We start from the raw sequence: 18,917 nt of genomic DNA, 5'->3' as shown, positions 1-18,917 counted from the left end.
TCTGCCCCTGGCTGCCTGTCATACGGCCCTCGATGGCTTGCTGAAACTCAGTAAGTTGTCCTCTGCCGAAAATAATTGCCCGGCCCTGGACTAAATGCTCTGTTGATGGCTGTAGGTGGTGGTAGCTTGTCCTTCAGGCACATGGGACTAGTTTGCCTGATCTCACAGAGTTTGGTTGCTGACATTGAGATCAGGCACTTTGAACTCTGTCCTGCTGTAGGGACCTTATAAATGTCTGATAAGCCTGCCTTGCTGATGAGGCATTTCTGAAAGGGAAATCCTTACTTAGTTTATTTGGCTTTCCCTTTTTGCAGAAAAAGTTTGTAATTTTGTGGATTCTGTTGTCTGATCACTTTGAAGCAATAAAATGTGCTTTAATTTTTGAACCACACACAGTCTTATTACTCCCAAGAAGTTCAAGCTGGTGAGTACCTTGTGTTTTCAGCTCCTTAACCCTGAAAGCAGGCAGTTTACCATTATTCTGCTGAAATTTACATCCTGTTTCCCTCCTCCTGAATAATTTGCTTTTTAATTCATTGCAAGTCAAGCACTGCAACAATATTCTGAAATAAAATTTGATTTAAAGAAGCAATGAACAGTGTAATTTTAAATTTTTTAAAAGAAACTAAAGAAAGGGTTAAAAATCACTTCCTCCCCACCCTCTCTGTACTGCCTGCCTGGCTGGCAGGTGGAGACAGGATCCAGGGTTGAGGAACAGAGGCTTTGCTGCCTCAGCTTTGATAGCTCAAGGGAAGGGCTAGATGAGTGTGGGCCACCCCTCCTACCCTGTAAGCGGGGCTTAGCAGGGACTGCAAGCATCCTGGGAAGCCAGGGAACTGTGACCTAACTTGAGTTGGGATGGGATCTGATCTGGGACAGAAGTTTGATAGACTGGTCTAACCTAAACTGATTAAATCTAATACTACAACCATACAGGTCAATCTTAAACTGGGTTCTTCCATTTTTAAACCAGTCTCTGCGTACTAAATTTCTGTTCTAGTTTGTGGAATTTCTGTACCTAGCCAATATGTGGAGTTTGGCTAATACTCTGTACTTAAACTGTCTGGAAAAACAGAGTTAAGCATCTCATACAGTAAATGTTACGCTCATATTCACATGTGGCATCATTTGAACTTTGAAACCTGCATGCAACTAAAAAGAAACGTTGTAACTCATTACATTTTAAACCATTAACGTAGGTCCAAGTGTCTAAAGTACTGTTTTGTTATTGGGTTCTGTAGTTTAAGAAATTCTGGAAAAGTTATTCCTGTGGTTGAGTCGCGTAGCTAAGTTTAGAGGGCAGAACTTTTAAAAACTTATAGAGCCAGCAGTAAGCAAGTGCTTGCTTCTAGTCATGTCAGCAAGATTCTGTCATCCCCCAGCCTCCTTAATATCAACAGATACTAGGATAGGCAACTGTGAGAGTAGTAGGACAAAAACCTATCTATCTGTCTATCTATCTGTCTGTACCTATATAGATATGCATTGTTTACCAGTAACCATAAGCTGCAGACATTTTAAAAATGTCTTGCAGACATTAAACCCCCCCCCCAACAAACTGCACTTTTGGAACAAGCAGAGTATTACTTCAACTCAGGTCTTCAGTGTCTGAAAAGATCAGGCACTTCAGTGGGGCTTTCCGGTGTTTTTAGCTAAATCTGATTCACCCAAAGAGCCCCACTAAAGTGCCCGATCTTCACAGACATCAGGTGAGTGGGGTTGAAGTAACGTGCTGCCTCTTTTGGGCATGTGTGTGACTCAGCACAGGAACACACCAACTTTAAAGGAAAGCACTGGCTTTGGGGGTTTTTATGTCTGCGAGCCCCCTGAGAATCCAGATTTTAAAAATGGCCATCTTAAGGTTTCCTCTGCTGGATATTCCTGTTAGCAGTAAGCACTTAATTGTCATCTTCACTGAAATGCAAATTTGAATATAGGATGTTAGTTTCATAGAAGAGATTTGAAGTGGAACGAGGTAAAATACAGTCAAAAGAGGCAGATGTGAGAGGAAAAGTCCAATAAAACGCCTGACAAAGTAGTAAAGATGGGCTGACACCAGATACACCAATACCTGCCCTGAGACATATAACTAACTGGTATCCTTGAAAGATTATTGGATTTTTCCCTATGTCCACTGATTTAAAAAGAATTCTTAATACAAAGAGATTCTTTATGTTGTGTGAATTTATATAATGTTTATAATTAGGTATAGTTCACCTTTTGACTAAAAGTATTGTAATTTCTTTGGTAACAAAGACAGGAATTTACTAAGTGAGGTCATGTACTGAAGACAAAAACTATTTATTCCTTTTGTTCTTTGAAACTGACAAGTTATCTCCACCAGCACATTTTCTGTAGTAAGCATTTATGATGGTAAGCAAACCCCTCTCTTTGTTCTCATATAGAAGGGGGAAGTGGCAGGAATGAAAAGCTAATTTTGCTCTTCACTGAAGCAGGGAGGATCAGGGACAGTGCAATGTTAAGCCACTTCCCTATTTCCTGTTTGGCAGGCATCTAAGATATAGTCTGATGTAAAACATCTCTCAGGCAGACATTCAGCATAGCTTTTCCTGCACAAATGAAATCTGTGTTTTAACCAGTTGTTTCCTGAGTGATAAGGCAGCAAAATAATATCCAGAGAATCAAAGGGACTATCATGTTTAGTGCAGCTTGTTGTGCTAGAATGTTGTTTCATTTTGGCTAATGTCTGATAAGCTACCTCAGATACTGTGACAGCTGTGATGAAATGCAAGTTGAGAGTCTAGAGGAAAAGTATTTACATGCCTCCACCAAGCGGCTGGCCAATTAAAAATGATGGAGAAAACTGGGCATGGCTCTTATAAAAAGTTTACTGTGAAGAAATGACAGTCTAATTTAAAAAAAAAAGAAAGGGTTAACTGAAATTCAGAAATAAATATTTTTTCAGATAAAAAGTGTGCATACTGGGCCAGACTTTTACCTTAGTTGCACTGCATAAAATTTGGAGCAACTCCTTGGATGTAAGTCTAGGTTTTCATAAATATAACTGAGATCAGAATTTGGCCTGTTGTAGTCTAATGGAAGCAATTAGCTTCAGATGCTCGCTTGTGTATGACCTGGAATACGACATGCACTTTTGGTAGCTCCTTTTTCAAAAAATGACTTCTAGTTAGGTTTACGTATCCTTGTATGAGTGAATCTGCAAATTTCTAAAAGCTGAAATTTGACTCTTGGTGGATTTTATGATCAAGCAAGAGTATCTTTGCATTCTGCTATCTGAAGAAGATGGTTTCTGAGTTCATAGAAGACATTTTATTATAGGAAGGCAAACATTTCTGCATCTGTCAGATAACTCATCTGCCTACATTTGTAGCCAGATTTTCAAGACAATAGAAATTTAGAACAAATCTGCAAACATTCATGTGCATTTGTGCACTTACTTTGTTCATGCCATTATCACAATTGTCTGCACAAATTGAGTATATGCCCACAGGCAGCTAATTATATGCCTTACTAACCCTTTTGTATGCAAATGTTCTGTTCGCAAGTGTGATCACTCTGAGCCCTGTCTTTGATGGTTTTAAAAATCCTATCTTTATATACATGGAGAGCAAGCATGTTTATGTGGAGTATTTATAGCATAAAACTGTGAGACTCTGGATTTTTACAATAATGAATAGAACTATATAAATATTATTTTTCTCGTAGTGACTACCTGGGGCTCAAAAATCCTTATCTATCTCTTGAAGTTAACTACCATTCAACATGCAAATTTGCACTTTGGTACAGACAGCTAAGTACTTGTACTTATTGTCAACTTGAATGTCCAGAGGAAGATGTCTTCTGGTACCCAGCATTGAAAATTGAGTGTTGAAGAGTAGTAACATGCAGTTATATAGATTGTTCCTCACTAAGTGACCTCTCTATTCAAACTGCTGGCATAGGAGGATGGTTCTGTCATCTCTCCTTCTATACAGCAGCCCAATAATTAGGGTATTCACCTACAATACAGGAGACTTAGCTGCCCAAGAGGATATAAACCCCCATCTCCCAGGCATGTGCCTTACCTACTGTGTTGTGGTGTATTATGGTCACAGTGTGCTCCATGGATACAGTTTCACTTTGATGGACTTAAATACTAACAGGAAAATGCTGTATAGCTTGGTGGTTAGGCACTGTTCTGAGAGGCCAGAAACCTTGGTTCACATCCATTCTTCCCCTGATTCAGAGCAGAGATATGAACTGTTTTCTGCAGACAGAGCTGTATTGTTACCCAGCATGTCCACAGGTGGTGTACAGAGGAATGACTTTCAGGGAAGATTAGCTGCAAAATAAGCAGTGGACCAAGCATGGCAGCATCACCAGGATGTGGTGGGGACAGCAGGTGGCAATGCGTTCTCTCCTGAAAAGCCACATATATCCTTTGACCGTGCTGTGATATGGCAAATACAGGTCACCACTATACTAATCCTGCCCAACCCTCAGCCATTGGTCTACAAGTCCACAATGGCAGAGCAGGTGGAAGATTTTAGAATCTCAATAGCTGTGAAGATGGATGAAGGCTGCAGGAGAATGAGATCTTCAGTTGTCTTGGCCTTCTTGCCATTGGGTTAAGGTCCTGCTCTGTTAAGAACCATGTGGAAGCTGATGTGCAACAGCTTCTCCATGGTAAAAGAAATCAGTGCACAGATGTGCATTACTGACTCCAAGATGAACATGAGCCGCAAATGCCAGACCACAGCCAGCAAGGCCAGCCATACCTTGTCATGCATCTCAGGGTGCATCTCAAGCCGGTCCAGAGAGGTGATACTCCCCCTCTATGAGACTTTGATCAGGCCACAGCTGGAGTACTGCGTCCAGTACTGGGCACCGCACTTCAAAAGGGATGTGGCCAGCCTGGAGAGGGTTCAGAGGAGGGCCGTATGAGGAGGCCATCTTGGTGAGAGGGCAGCAGGACAGGCCATATGAGGAGAGACTGAGGGACCTGAACCTGTTCAGTCTCAGCAAGAGGAGGCTGAGGGGGGACCTGGTTGCTGCATACAAACTCATCAGGGGAGATCAACAGCAAATAGGTAGAGCCCTTTTCTCCCCAGCACCACCTAGGGTGACAAGGAACAATGGTAATAAGCTGATGGAGAATTGGTTTAGGTTAGAGATCAGAAGGTAATATTTTACAGTTAGGGTGGCCAAAGTCTGGAACCAGCTGCCCAGGGAAGTGGTCCTCGCCCCTGCCTTGGGCAAATTCAAATTTGAATGCAGAGTTAGAAGGGACTCCAACAATCAGCAAAGAAGGTATAGGAGAAGTCAACTCCAGCAGCATCCTCCTTTTGACCTAATGTACGGAACGTGGGTTCACCATCACCAACACCTTGTTCTGCCAGAGAAACAGGTGGAAGACATCATGGCAACACTTGCAATCTGAGCATTGGCAACTAATTGAATATGTCATTGTTTATGCTTGGGATCGCAAAAATATCCACGTCAGCTGAGGTATGCTAGGAGCTGATGATTACTGGACTGATTACCAGCTCATCTACTTGGTTATATGACTCAAACTAGCTTTCAAGTAATGGCTGAACCAAAAGTAATACCCGTAGAAGATGAGCGTTGAAGCACTCAAGAAGTAAAGTGAAACTTCTACCAGAGCCTCAATAAAAAACTGGCACCTTCCAATCAACAACAGTGGGAAAATGTCAGTAGTGCTTGTGGTGCCTTTAAGTCTACCATCATCATCATCACTTGCAAAGAGACACTGAATTCTCTACCAGGAAACATCAAGACTGATTTGTTGAGAATGACTGGGAGATCCAAGAGTTGATCAACTGCAAGTGCAAGACCATTTGTGTTTGGCAGAGTTACATCAACTCCAAGCACAAAAAATTTAATCAGCAACAAGCCATCTATGGTCCAAGCTCTCAGGGACCAATCCCCTTGTGACCTAAGGATGGAGAAGATTCAATTGAGGAAAGGCATCCTGGAATCTCAGTGTGGGTTTAGGGCATCAAGAGGCACAACTGACCTGATCTTTACAGTTTGCCAGCTGCAAGAGAAATGCCAGGAACAGCATAAACCTCTCTACATGGCCTTCTTTGACCTCACAAAAGTCTTTGACTTTTTCAACAGAGGTGTGTTGTGGACGATCCTTCTGAAGTACAGGTGCCAAACAAAATTTGTCACCATTCTTTGCCTGCTCCATGATGGTATGCAAGTAGTGGTTCTCATTAATGGATCTACCACAGATCCTTTTGAGGTTAAGATGGCAGTTAAGCAAGCCTGTGCCATTGCTCCAACACTTTTCTCAGTATTCCTTACTGTAATGCTACATCTGATCACTAGCAAGCTTCCAGTTGGAGTGGAACTAAACTACCAAATAGATAGTAAACTGTTTAATCTCAGCTGGCTCCAAGCCAAAAGCAAGACCACCGTGACCTAAATTGTATGCTGATAATGCTGAAGTCTGTGCTCACTCAGAAGCAGACCTTCAGGCAATCATCACTGTCTTTACCAACACATACAAGAAAAGGGGACAGATGCTTAACCTTCAAAAGACTATAGTCCTTCATCAGCAAGCTCTTCAAGAGCAGTCCCCAGCTTTGATAATTCAGACTCATGGTGAGACTCTAAAGAACATTGAGTATCTCCCATACCTTAGAAGGCATCTCTTGCAAAAGACTGACATGGATGAAGAACTCTAACATCACCTCAAATCTGTAAGTGCAGCCTTTGGATGCCTGAGGAAATGCGTGGTGGAAGATTGTGACATCAGATCCTAAACCAAGCTCATGGGTTATCAAGCAATTGTGATCCCCACCTTACTGTACAGAGCTGAAATGTGGACAGCATACAGGAGACGCCTCAAGTTGCGGGAGAAGTACTATCAATGCTGCCTGCAGAAAAGCCTTTGAATCCAGCTGGAAGACAGATGCACCAACATTAGCATCCTCTCTCAAGCAAATACCACAAGCATTGAGATGATGATTCACCTGACATCAACTTTGCTGGGCCAGCCATGTCACCTGGATGTCCAACTCCAGAATCCCAAAGCAAGTTTTATTTTCCCAGCTCAGTCAAGACATACACTTAAGAGGAGGGCAGAGGAAATGCTTTAGGTATATCCTCAAGGGCAACTTGGAAAAGTGCAGCATCAGCTCATGGGAGACTGTCACTCAGGAGAAGAGTCTACTGCAAGAATCTCCATACTCCATACTCCGAAACTTTACAATGACAACAGGAGACAGAAACAGCATGTTGCAGACCAAATCAAGAATCCATAGCCACCAACCCTACATGGAACACATGCCTGAGTTCCAACAGAGTCTGATTGGCCTTGTAAGCCATCTTCAGGCCCACAGATAAAACAGTCACGGAAGACAGTCATCCTTGACTGTGAGAGATTGCTGAAGGAGGATGAACTATTGTCTCCCACTGTTCTAAATGTGCTAAACATTACGCTACAGGGGCTTGTTCCATTTATGTTAAAATTTTAGTAGTTCAAAGTGGTCAAATGTCAAAGAAAAGAATGTGAGAGAAAATAAAAGCAATGTGCCATTTAGTCTGATGGTTGACATATTTGTATAAGAGCTGGTAAATGTGGGTTCAAATCCTTCCAGGCTAAGCAAGAAGTTGAATCTAAATCTCCCATATCCTGTGTGTGACCTAACTCTGGACTCTTGGGTAAAAGGGAGAAACAATACCATATCCTTCTCCTTCTGTTTAAGAAACATTTTTTCATAATTTCCTTGGCTTTGTTTACAAAAACAAACATTTTCTGATGCATCTTGTCATTTTTTGTTTTAGTTGAAACTGCTTGGTGAATCCAGCCCAAATTTGCACCTAGCTCTGAATCTACATTATTCAGTGTACAATTTGCCAAAAATATACCCAACTTTGTTTTTGAGTTAAACTTCTGCATACTGCAGAGCATACACCAATAGTTTTAAAAATGCGTAGAATCAAAGTCTCTGCAATTCTCATTTATTCCAGTACAGAACTTGTCCCAATAGGATTAATTTATTTATCCAGATATATTAGCTACTGATGTGCAAGCTAATGTTATTTCAGAATATGTGTGAATGGAATGGAAATTTTACTATAAGAGGGATTTGCAGCTTTTTGTAGCATGTCATGTCCTTGAATAGGGTGAAAGGAATGCCATTGATGCATTTTTGGCTTCGGTACGTCTTGGCTGTGGTATCTCTTTCCCTTCGCTGACATGAATATTATACGTGATAAAGGTCTCGGCTCTGCTCCCAAGTATATTAGCAGCAGTTTCTGGTAATTGGCATCAGTGGGAACAGGACTCAGTCCAGTATGTTTCATTTTACACTACATTCATTTGGGACCTAACCCCTTTGTGTAGGGAACTGCAGTTTGATAGGTTTCCAGCACTGGAGTTCCTTGATATGCTATCTGGCTGAGTTATGATAATGATGTCTATGGTATGTTGTATGGGATTATAGCAGAATGTTTTCGATCACTTGCTGAGTCTCTGGTCTGCTGTCATAAATATCTTTCCTTTAAAAATTTTCAGGGGTATAATTGCCACCTCTGAAATGGCTAGAGAGTTTATTTTGTGTTTAGATTCCAAAAGCAGGAAACAAGTTCTTTGCTCCAGACTCTATATAGGTTCCAGACTGAAGAATATTGATCATTTAGATGTCTAGAAAATGATTTCTATTTCTTTCCCTACACACAATTTCTGTATTAGGGGGAAACATTGCTGCTGTAGTGTTTCACAGAAGTTGTAATGTGTTTGTTTCATACTTCCTTTCTCTAGAATGCATCTCCCATGATGCATCACAGTCTCATTATATTATATGCAAGTTCATGGGGGGTACTTGCACATAATATTTCTTGAAAGATATTGTCTGGTTGGGAAATTTGGCTCATAAAGAGGCGTTATGGGGCACCCACATTATACCTCCCATCAAGCACAGGAACAGTACTACTGAACAATTTTTTTTTTATATATCAAGTGCTTGTTTTCTCATTGAAGTGTCAAATAGTGCATTGAAAAAAGTGTGGAAAAATGTATTTGAAAATCCAGTTTTGTGTCATTAACAGTTTTTGTAGAAAATTGTTGGCTAACTCTATTAACCAGGGGTTTATCTGAAAGTTCTTCTGTGAACTTTTCTAGGCTTGCCTAGAAAACTGCATGTCATAGAACAAGATTTGATATAAGTTGTTTTGTTCTTTTTTAAATACAGAGATACTCAAAGACCTTTTTCCAAGCATTGTGTACTAGTGGACAGAGCACTGAATCTTTTTCACAACACAAGAAATCTGTTTTCTGGTTCTGTGGACTAGCCTTTTGAGTAGTCTTAGGCAAATCATTTGACCTTTCTGTGGTTCTGTTGTGTCCAGCCTGTGATCATGCAGTGGTCTTTTTTTGTTAATTCCTTTAGATTTTTAATTTGAATCATTACATAAGCTATCAGCACAAAAATATGTCCAAAGAGTTGATTTCACCAAAATCATCTTGTTTTGTTTTGTTTTGTTTTTAGGACACTATTTCTTCAGAATTTTGAACAAGCTTGCACCAGACACAGTAGCAAACCGTAGAAAACAACATATCCACTTGTTTAAAGTTCACTGTAGTACATGGGACTGTGTGAGTTATAAGAACAGAATTTGGCCCTGGTTTAGCACTGGAATCTGAAGGTCCACCACAGTAGTTGAAGAATCCTTTTAGATAATTTGTTTAAGATTGTGTGGTTTTGAACCATCGATCTTCCCATCTTGGCTTTCCTAAGTCTTTATTGTTGACTGAGTCACCCACAGGATCTCAGGATGAGGTTTTCATGTGAATGAAGAGACAGATCTGAAGTAGGGAGGTAGATTTTAGTCATTAACATAAAGATGGCAGTCAAAACCATATTTGTGGGTGAAATTGTTTTAATAGGAGGTAGAAAGGGAAAAGGAGATGGCCACAAACAGCGTCTAAAGCAGGGGTGGGCAAAATATGGCCCACGGCCCGGATCTGGCCTGCCAGGACATTCTAACCAGCCTGTGGGGCACTTAAAAAATTAAGAAAATATTTATCTGCTCCTGGCTGCCCATCAAAGATGACAGGAGCCAGGGACAGTAGGACCCAGGGGGAGCTGGCAGGAACCCATCCCCGTCCCATCCCCAGCCTTTTCCCTGCCTTCCTGCCCCCACACTGCTCTAGCATCACATGGGTCCCGGCTGTATTGCTGGACCAGGGAGCACAGGGCCTGTGCCAGTACCCCAGGGGGTAAGCGGGTGTAGGTATGGACTCTGTGTGTGTGTGTGTGTGTGTGTGTGTGTGTGTGTGTGTGTGTGTGTGTGTGTGTTTGTAGGGTGTCTCACACACACCCCCCACCATACACATACACCCATACCTCCCTCACACTGCCATACACACAGATGCCCACACATGCACCCCCTCACACACCGCAGCCATCCTCCCCCACACACAGCCCCCACAAACCCCATGCCCCCATATATCCACACATACACCCATATGCTCCTTCACCCCAGCCCTCATACACACTCACTATCTCCCCCACACCCTACATACCCACAGCCCCCCACAAATCTATACCTACCTCCCCACAAAAATATACAAGAGTAAGACTTCATTTAAGCTGTTATGTACAATCACCTCTATGTACACTACACAAACACATGTAAACCAAGACAAAAATATTTTCTGAAATCAAATTAATAAATGTTTTAGATGTTCACTTTTTAGAATATAATTTGGTATTTTTCTGGTTCTGAGATGACAAAACCCCTTGCTGAAAGGAGTAATTCCGGGGACAAGGGGGGAGGGACTTCTGGTGGCAAAGGTCAGAGGTTAGGGGGCAGGACTTCCCATCACAAGATGGTGACCATGGGGTGGGGCACCTATCAAAGGGCAGGGCTATATAGCTCTTGACAGCTTGTCAGAACTAGATCAGTGGCCCTCCACCCAAAATAATTGCCTGCCTCTGGTCTAAAGTGATCCTCATTGAGGTTTGAGAGAGGGCTATTCACTGAGCAAGACTGTGAAGGAATAGTTAGAGAGAGCAGTCTCAAAGATAAGGTTTGAAAGAACTTAGAATAGTATGGTTGCCAGTTTTACTCCACTGAACTGCTTCAGTAGAGTACAGGAGATATATACCATGCTGAGATGCATCTTGAATTAAATCATAGGTGGGGGTAGGTCTTGAATAGAATCATGGGAGTGGTATTTAAGATTGCATCTTCAGTTAGGATGGCAATATAGGGTAGAAAGAGGAATGGGTTGATAATTTGAAAGGGAGGTGGGATTATAACTGCATTGTTTAAGATGGTTGAAACCAATGTGTGTGTCCTGCGCTGGAAGGGGTTTATGGGACTTACCTAGTATTTTACCACAATTATTTTCTTTTCTCTTCTGGATCCTGGATATTATAGTATTTATTCAACAGCAGAAAATCTTGTTGTAATATTATGTTGGCTGCTTGTTTTCATTATGACAAAGAGTATTTGCTTTCTGTATCACACTCTTGCTGTTTAAATAATTGCAGTACAGGAACGTGGTATACTAGTGTCCTTGTGCAACTTCTCCAAGGACAAATATAAAATTTACCTGGCTGTGCCTTATAAATTTTATTTTTTTGCATGTTTCTTGAGAGTCAAGAAAAGAATCAATGAAGGTTACATTTCCAAAGCAAGCAGTGGGATTAAAATAATAACAGCATTTGAGTTTTGCCTCCTGTGCATGGCTTTGAAAATGTACCCGTTAATGTCACTGGCATATTTTCTTCTTTTCTGCATAAACAATCTTGGGTTGTTCAAAGCTAAGGCTGCCAAAGTTTAGAGAGGTTTACTTTTGAAGGCTTTTAATTCAACTGACAAGAGCAGTCCATTTATCTTGTGACCTATTTATAGCCATCAAACAAAGTGTAGCCAATGGATCTGCTTTACTTAATGTAGTACGGTAGGTAGCAGATTAAGAGCATGGCTAATGTACTCATGAGAGTAGGTGTGCATATATGCCTGATACAGTGTGTTGCAGAAATTGGAGTATACTGTCATTTTATCAAATAAAACAGACTTTGCAACCTGTGATGCAAAGAATGAGAAGTTAATGTTCATTTTTCTGGTCACAGTAAAATGTTGAATGGCCACTTTCAAAAATCTACTAGCCTTTTGAGGGTCAGATGACAAACCTCTTGCTCATGCTGGTGAATTACTGAAGTCAGTGGGGAGTAGCTTGTAACTACTGTGAAGATGGGGTTTTGGTCCTTATTAATTGATTTTTTTTTATGTTGAGTTGTCAGCATATATAAAAAATAAATAGTGGGTTTATTTTTCCTCAGTATGGGGAAATGGTATAAGAAACTTTATTTCTAGTGTAAAATTACAGAGCTCTTAATTGAAGTACTGTCTTTGTTTTTCAGGTTGTTTTTGAAGTAGTCACTTCAGGTCACCCTGGGTACCTGGCTATTGATGAGGTGAAGGTTTTAGGACATCCGTGTAGTAAGTGCCTATATGTTATTTGGAGCTATTTTTTTCAAATATATTTGGAACAATTTTTGAATATAAATGAAGCACATCAAATATGGAAAAGGTTAACAACAATATTCCACTGCTGTAGAAATAGATTAAGTATATAACAGTCTTCAGAAGGTTTGGTATCTAATGGTCTGAATTTTAGGTTGCAGTTGGAGAAAACTACATTAAGATACAGATCCAAAAGGGCATTTAGGGGCCTAATTCCCTCTTTCTTCTGAAGCTATGGCCAATACTTTTCTTCCTGAAAACCCCTTCATCCCTCCCTTTGATTTCACCGGGAGGTTGGGTGCCAAAATACCTTTCTGGGTCTAGCCTCAGGCTCCATCTAATTGTTTGATTCTTTTTTGTCACATGCATTATACTCACAAGTATTCCTGGTGGTTTGCAAACAGGCACAGCATCATTTAAAATAAAATTAATTTATTGGTTAATTTTAAAATGCCTGATAAAGTGGTTTTACTGCTAGTTGCAGGAAGACGTACAAATTTTTTTAAATGTGGGGGTGGTTATGCAGAATCAGCAGCTCTGCTATTTCTGACTTAGTTCTAATAAATATACGTGGTTCTCATGTTGTTAGTATTTGTGCTTAAGCTGCATTTTGAATTTGTATTTGGGATGCAAACAGGCTAAATCTAAAGTAGTTTTTGTCAGCATAATAATTTAGCCTGCAAAGATTTTTGGGTTTTGATTTGTGCATTTATAGTGATTGATTCTTAAAGCATGCAAGTGATACTTAGTAATAGGGAGAGTAAAATATACCACATAGTGTGCGAAGGGCCAGCTTAACAGTAAAAGCTGTGTTGAAATGTACTTGCTTTAATGAAACAGTTTTTGGTAAAGTAATTTAAAGGTGAAGAATGAATTAAAACATCAAGTCAGTTATGGCATAAACTGGCAAATTGAAAAAAAAGTGACAAAATTGAGTCAGAATTATTATTTTGTGATGAGGTCTAAAACTTTGCAGGGTGGCTAATTATTTGGATGTTGTACCAGTTTTGTTCAGTGTTACTGGCAGAGAAAATACACTTACAGCCATTAGCTTCAACTTTTTAAACAAAAATGAGAATGCTGGAAAAATATGGTTGGTAAATATGTAAGCCATGACCTGATTACATTTACTGTGGACTAACAGAGGAAAGTTACAGCTCACATTACAGTGACTTACTATATCATAGAAACGTAGGGCCAGGAGGGACCTCAAAAGATAGTTCAGGCTCTCTAACAAGGATTTCTTGGTGCTTCGGTAGAGCTAATTTGCCAAAGCTGAAGCAAAAATAAAATAAACTGATTGGAAACAAGAGTTTAAAAAAGAAAAAATCACTGAATGCTGTATAGTTTTCTCTTTTTTTCTATTTTCTCTTTTCTTTTTCTCTTCTTTTTTCCTTTGAAAAGTCTATGAGCTCACTAGCTGGCTAGAATTCCACAATCAAGAGAACAAAGGTTGCCTATACACATGCTCAGAGGTGGGGGGGGAGGTGTTTTAATTAGAGCAGTTCCCAGACAGACACTCTAATTAAGATGGCTCACCATCTCATGTATTAAGTCTCCACACATTTCAAAATTGCCATGGAATGCTTTTTCCAAAGCTCATTCAATTAGGGTTAGATAAAGTACTCTTGCAGCTATTTTGAAATGCATGGAAGCTTAATACACATGACACTGAGGAGCTGCCGGAGTGTTCTAATTAAAATGTCAATGAGCATGTAAAGGCACCAGCTTTGGCTTATATACCATCCTGGTTCAGTGGTGAAGAATCCAATGAGAAATAAAAAAGCAATGGTCTAATAGATTTTGCCATAAGGACATTTTTCATGATGTTCATTCAAATGTCTCCAAACCCTTAATTTTATAATCCTTTGTATTGAAGTTTAAACAGTTGCTTCTCTTATAGTTGTTATTCCCCATGTTATACCTATAACATTCCTTTTCTTTTAAAGCAATTAATTTTCATCACTTTAATCACTTATTTGTGGGGCTCTTCTAGGAATTTGTTGAAAGATTTCTAGTACTGAGATCTCCAAAACTGAAAGAAGCATTTGAAGCTTGGTTCAGTTCCCATTGTAGACAGTGAAAACATTCCCCTTGATTTCAACAGGACTTGGATTGTTTGAGAATATTGCGTTTCTCAGGGATAATTGTTTAATTTCTGATTTTTTTCTGTAATAAAGTTGTTTCTTTCCATTAAAACAAAACCATAAATATGCCACTTTTATCCCATTGGCTGAATTGCACTTAATTCTTCTTTAAACATGTGTTTGATTATGTAACTTTTAAGAGTACAGTCACACTGTTCTTGTTTATTGGGAATGTTCTTGCTACCTAAATTGCAAATAGGATCAGGATGCAACAGCTACTTTTTGTTTTCCTCAACTTATTCAAAAGAGCTATCTTTAAAAATATGGCTCATGGTGGTGGGAAATGTTATGCTAGGACTGCAGCATATCAAACAGTCATGGTATAATGCTTTATCTCCACACAATGTGTGCACTTAAAAAGAAAAAGTTGTTTCCTTGACAACATCATTAAACTTCTTACTGTTCTTGTCTACTTGCTAGTATAAATATCTAATGTGTTTTTGTTCAAAACATCAATTAGTTTTCAACATAATCTTTATTAATACAGAAGTGTTATTACAAGAGGGCTGCTGAGCTAAAATAATTTGCACAGTAGGAACAATAAGATCACACCCTCCTCTGTTGTATGAGAGACACAAGAGAAAAAGAACATGGCTAACTTAAAACAGTACCTTACACAAGTAGAGTTAAATAGTCAAAATCTTTGCCAGTATGTGTTGTTTTTTTCTCCAGTGTAAATATATAACAACAACACTTTAAAACAGTACCTATAAAATGAACTGGCATGTGTTGACTAGAGTTAGTCACAATCATAAATGGTGTTAATAACTTTTTTTTTTCTTTTCTGTATCAGCCAAAACTCCCCATTTCTTGCGTCTTCAGAGTGTGGAAGTCAATGCAGGCCAGTTTGCCACTTTTCAGTGCACTGCAAATGGTAGAACAAACACAGGTGACAGGCTCTGGTTACAGGTAATTATTTTCTTTCTTAGTACACTGAGATGTTTTTGAAAGTGCTATTTAATCACTCTCAAGTATCACACAAGCTGAAACTAATAGGGTTACTTGCATCATCAATATTGATCTTAATAACAACCCTGTATTGCTACATAGTATTTGTTGTTTTGCAGCATCTGATACTGAAAGATTCTCCTCCCATGTCAATTATGGAGGAGCACAGATAATATAAGAAAGGCAATAGTAGCTTTTATGCCATTGCAATTAGGTAGATGATGACTCTTCAGAAGTGGACAGTGCTTTCTGTTGGCACTGTCTACAGGGGTTTTCAACCTTTTTTAAGGAGTGTACCCTTTCTGGGTACACTTCTGGCAGAGTGGTGGAGGGGGACGACAAGTGACAGCGGCTGGATGTGGAGCGGGGCGGCTTGCACACTGCCATGGCAGCACAGGGTGGTGGATGGTGGCGGCTGCATGCAAGCTCCCCCTACATCCAGCCGGGCAGTGCCTGTGTGACCCACAGAGGGGAGCTGCTTCCTCCCCCACAATTCCTGCTTCAGGGAGGTGGCAGTGCAGGGTGGTGTGTGCCAGCACTCTGTCCCTGCCCACCCGTGTGTACCACCTATCCCCTTTGCAAGTATCCCTGGTTGACAATCCCTAGTTTTTAATAATCTCTATGATAGTTAGATAGAAATACAGAGAGCAGGAAGTTAGGTAGTCATGAGATTCCAGGGAAGGTCGACTTGTGGATTCAAAATTATCTTAGAGATAGAAAACAGTGAGTATAAATGGGAAGTTTTGGGGATAGGAACAGTAGGGTCCCTTGGGGATCTGTGTTGGAACCAGTGATTTTTAACATGTTCATAAATGATTTGGTAAAGTGGGTGAAAGGTAGCCAGATTCGTGGATGACACAAAATTACCAAGGTGGTAAAGACCAAGGTGGACTGTGAAGAACTACAGAAGGAGCTGGCTTGTTGAGAGTTTGGGCAACTGAATGGCTGATTAAATTCAATGCAGATAAGTGTAAAGTGATGTACAAGGGCAAAAATAACTCAAACTATACCTGCGCTATAATGGGCTCTACATTAGCTGTTACCACAGAGGGAAGAGATCTGAGAGTCACTGTGGACAGTAAAAACATCAGCCTAAGTGCTCAGTAGCCATTAAAAAGGAAACAAAATGTTAGGGATTATTAAGAAGGGAATTGTTAACAAAACAGGAAGTTTTTATTATGCCTCTTTATAAAACCATGGGGCATCTACACCTTGAATACTGTAGCCTGTTCCGGTCTCCATATCTCAGAAATGATATAGAAGAACTGGAGGTACAGAGATGGGCAACAAGGATGGTTAATGGTATTGAGAGGCTTCCATATGAAAAGGGACCTGTTCAGTTTAGAAAATGACAGTTGAGGAAGGACATGGTATGGGTTTACAAAATACTAAATGGTGAAGAGAAAGGAAATAGGTATGTATTATGTACTGGCTCACAACATGAGAATTAGGGGCATAAAGTGAAACTAGTAGGTAGTAAGTTTAAAACTAACAAGAGGATGTTTTCACACAGCATGTAACGGTTGGACAGTTTTTTGGTGAAAAGGTGCGTCAGTAGCTATTGAGCATGGGAATTAGGATACAACCTCTGAATTACAACTACCTGGACCTTGGGGCAGATAGTCAAAAAGCCTGAGGCAGAACTGATTTAATCTAGGCAGCTTCCTCTAAGCTGCATAGGGTGAACCGATAACCAACTGAACTGACATTCAGTTTTCAGTTGGGAAAGGCAGAGGGAGGCTTGCATTGACCCAGCACATCACCCAAACTGCTGGCCATTGCAGGCGCCTATGTGAACACAGAGGCTGCTCCAACACACTAGAATTCTAGCACGTTAGAGCAGACTTAATTGATTAATTAAGTCTGCTGGAGCATGGCAATTGTCCAGCAGCCTCCTGTGTCTTATGTATTAGCACCCCCCTGCTTAACAGTGGCGGCAGGGGCACTTGAACTAAAGCTCATTGAACAAGCTTGTGCACATAAAGTGCTTGAAAGGGAGGGTGAACTGGGTGTGACCAGGTCAAACTCGTTTTTGGAACGGTTTGCCGGAGATGCAACTTTTTGAAATGGTTTGCAGGAGGCGCTTCTCAGGAATAGCGCAGGGCAGCCTCAAGGAGCAGAGGGAAATTCTTCCACTCCCCTGCAGCTAGTTTTACCTCAGTCTCACAGCAGCTGAGGCAAAACCAGCTGTGAAGGAGTAGGAGAATTTCCTTCTGCTCCCTAAGGCTGCCTGAGACTCTCAGGGGCTAAGGCAAGTAGCTGTGGGGTTCAGGAGGGGAATAATTCCCCTCAGCCTCCTGGGGCTGGCCAGGGATGGGGACCCTGGGCTTGGGGTGAGAGAAAGTCCCCCAAGGCAGGGGCTTCCTGGTGCCACCTTACTGGGCTGCATGGGCAGGCACTTGGACAAGAGGACTTCTTCTCCCTCCTTCCTGTGGCAATTGCTGAAGCAACCAGCAGCTGGGAAGGGGGAGGGAGAAGGACTGCTGAGGGTCAAAAAGCCCCCTACCACAGAGGCTTTCCCTTCCCTCACATGCTATGTAGACCCTGACTAAGGGCAAAACTAATTGCAGGGGGTCTGTTCCCCTGTCATGTTTCCCCCACCCCTCCTGGTCTCTATGGGCTGATGGATGCAGGCAGGAAGCAGTCCCTGCACGACTGGAGCAGGCAGCATAGCCCAGGGCTGCAAAGCATCCTGGGATGGTGGGGGACTGAGTTAACTTGAACCAGGAAGGGATCTGGGGCAGAAGTTCCATAAACTGGTTTAACTTAAATCAGTTAAGTCTAATCCAACCAGGTTTATCTTGAACCAGTTTTGGCTATTTTGAAAGCAGCTTACATGCACTGAACTTCTGTTCCATTACAGGTTTAAACCAGTTTCCAATCACTTAAACTGGTTTATGTGTAACTTCTGTCCCTAGCCTAAATGCCAGAGGCTGCAAGTGAGAGGGGAAGAGTGAAAAAAACCCTGGTCATGGCCAGTTCAGTCTACCTTTCAGCATCTACGCTTTGCTACTGTGTGACACAGGATACTGGACAAGATGGTCTGACACAGTAAATAGCAATTCTTTATGTTCTTATGAGTAGGAAGGGGAAGGATAGGAAGAACTGAAACTTTCGTAGACGGGTAGGGGATATATATGAACTCTGTGTGTGGTGCTTTTGTTCAAACCATTATAAGTCTTTTCATAGTTTCATAGTTTGTAGGGTCGGAAGGGACCTGAGCAGATCATCTAGTGCGACCCCCTGCCATGGCAGGAAAGAATACTGGGGTCAAACAACCCCAGCAAGATGTTCATCTAACCTCCTCTAAAAAACCCCCAGGGTGGGAGCCTGCACCACTTCTCTTGGAAG

At 41.0% G+C, this 18,917-nt stretch overlaps 1 protein-coding gene across 6 annotated transcripts in view; it reads left to right on the top strand.

The window, feature by feature from the left end:
- The window catches only part of PTPRM (protein tyrosine phosphatase, receptor type M), a 728,011-nt gene that overhangs the window by 247,469 nt on the left and 461,625 nt on the right, over positions 1-18,917 (top strand). For all 6 annotated transcript variants that reach the window (XM_019546207.1, XM_019546215.1, XM_019546231.1 and 3 more), the window contains exons 4-5: positions 12,369-12,447; positions 15,412-15,527. In XM_019546207.1, the coding sequence (XP_019401752.1) occupies positions 12,369-12,447; positions 15,412-15,527 (195 nt within the window). The remainder of the gene's footprint in view (positions 1-12,368; positions 12,448-15,411; positions 15,528-18,917) is intronic.

Source organism: Crocodylus porosus, unplaced genomic scaffold (assembly GCF_001723895.1).
Source record: "Crocodylus porosus isolate Cpor-Errol unplaced genomic scaffold, CroPor_comp1, whole genome shotgun sequence".
NCBI lineage: Eukaryota > Metazoa > Chordata > Crocodylia > Crocodylidae > Crocodylus > Crocodylus porosus.
This window is presented reverse-complemented; position numbering and strand designations above follow the sequence as displayed.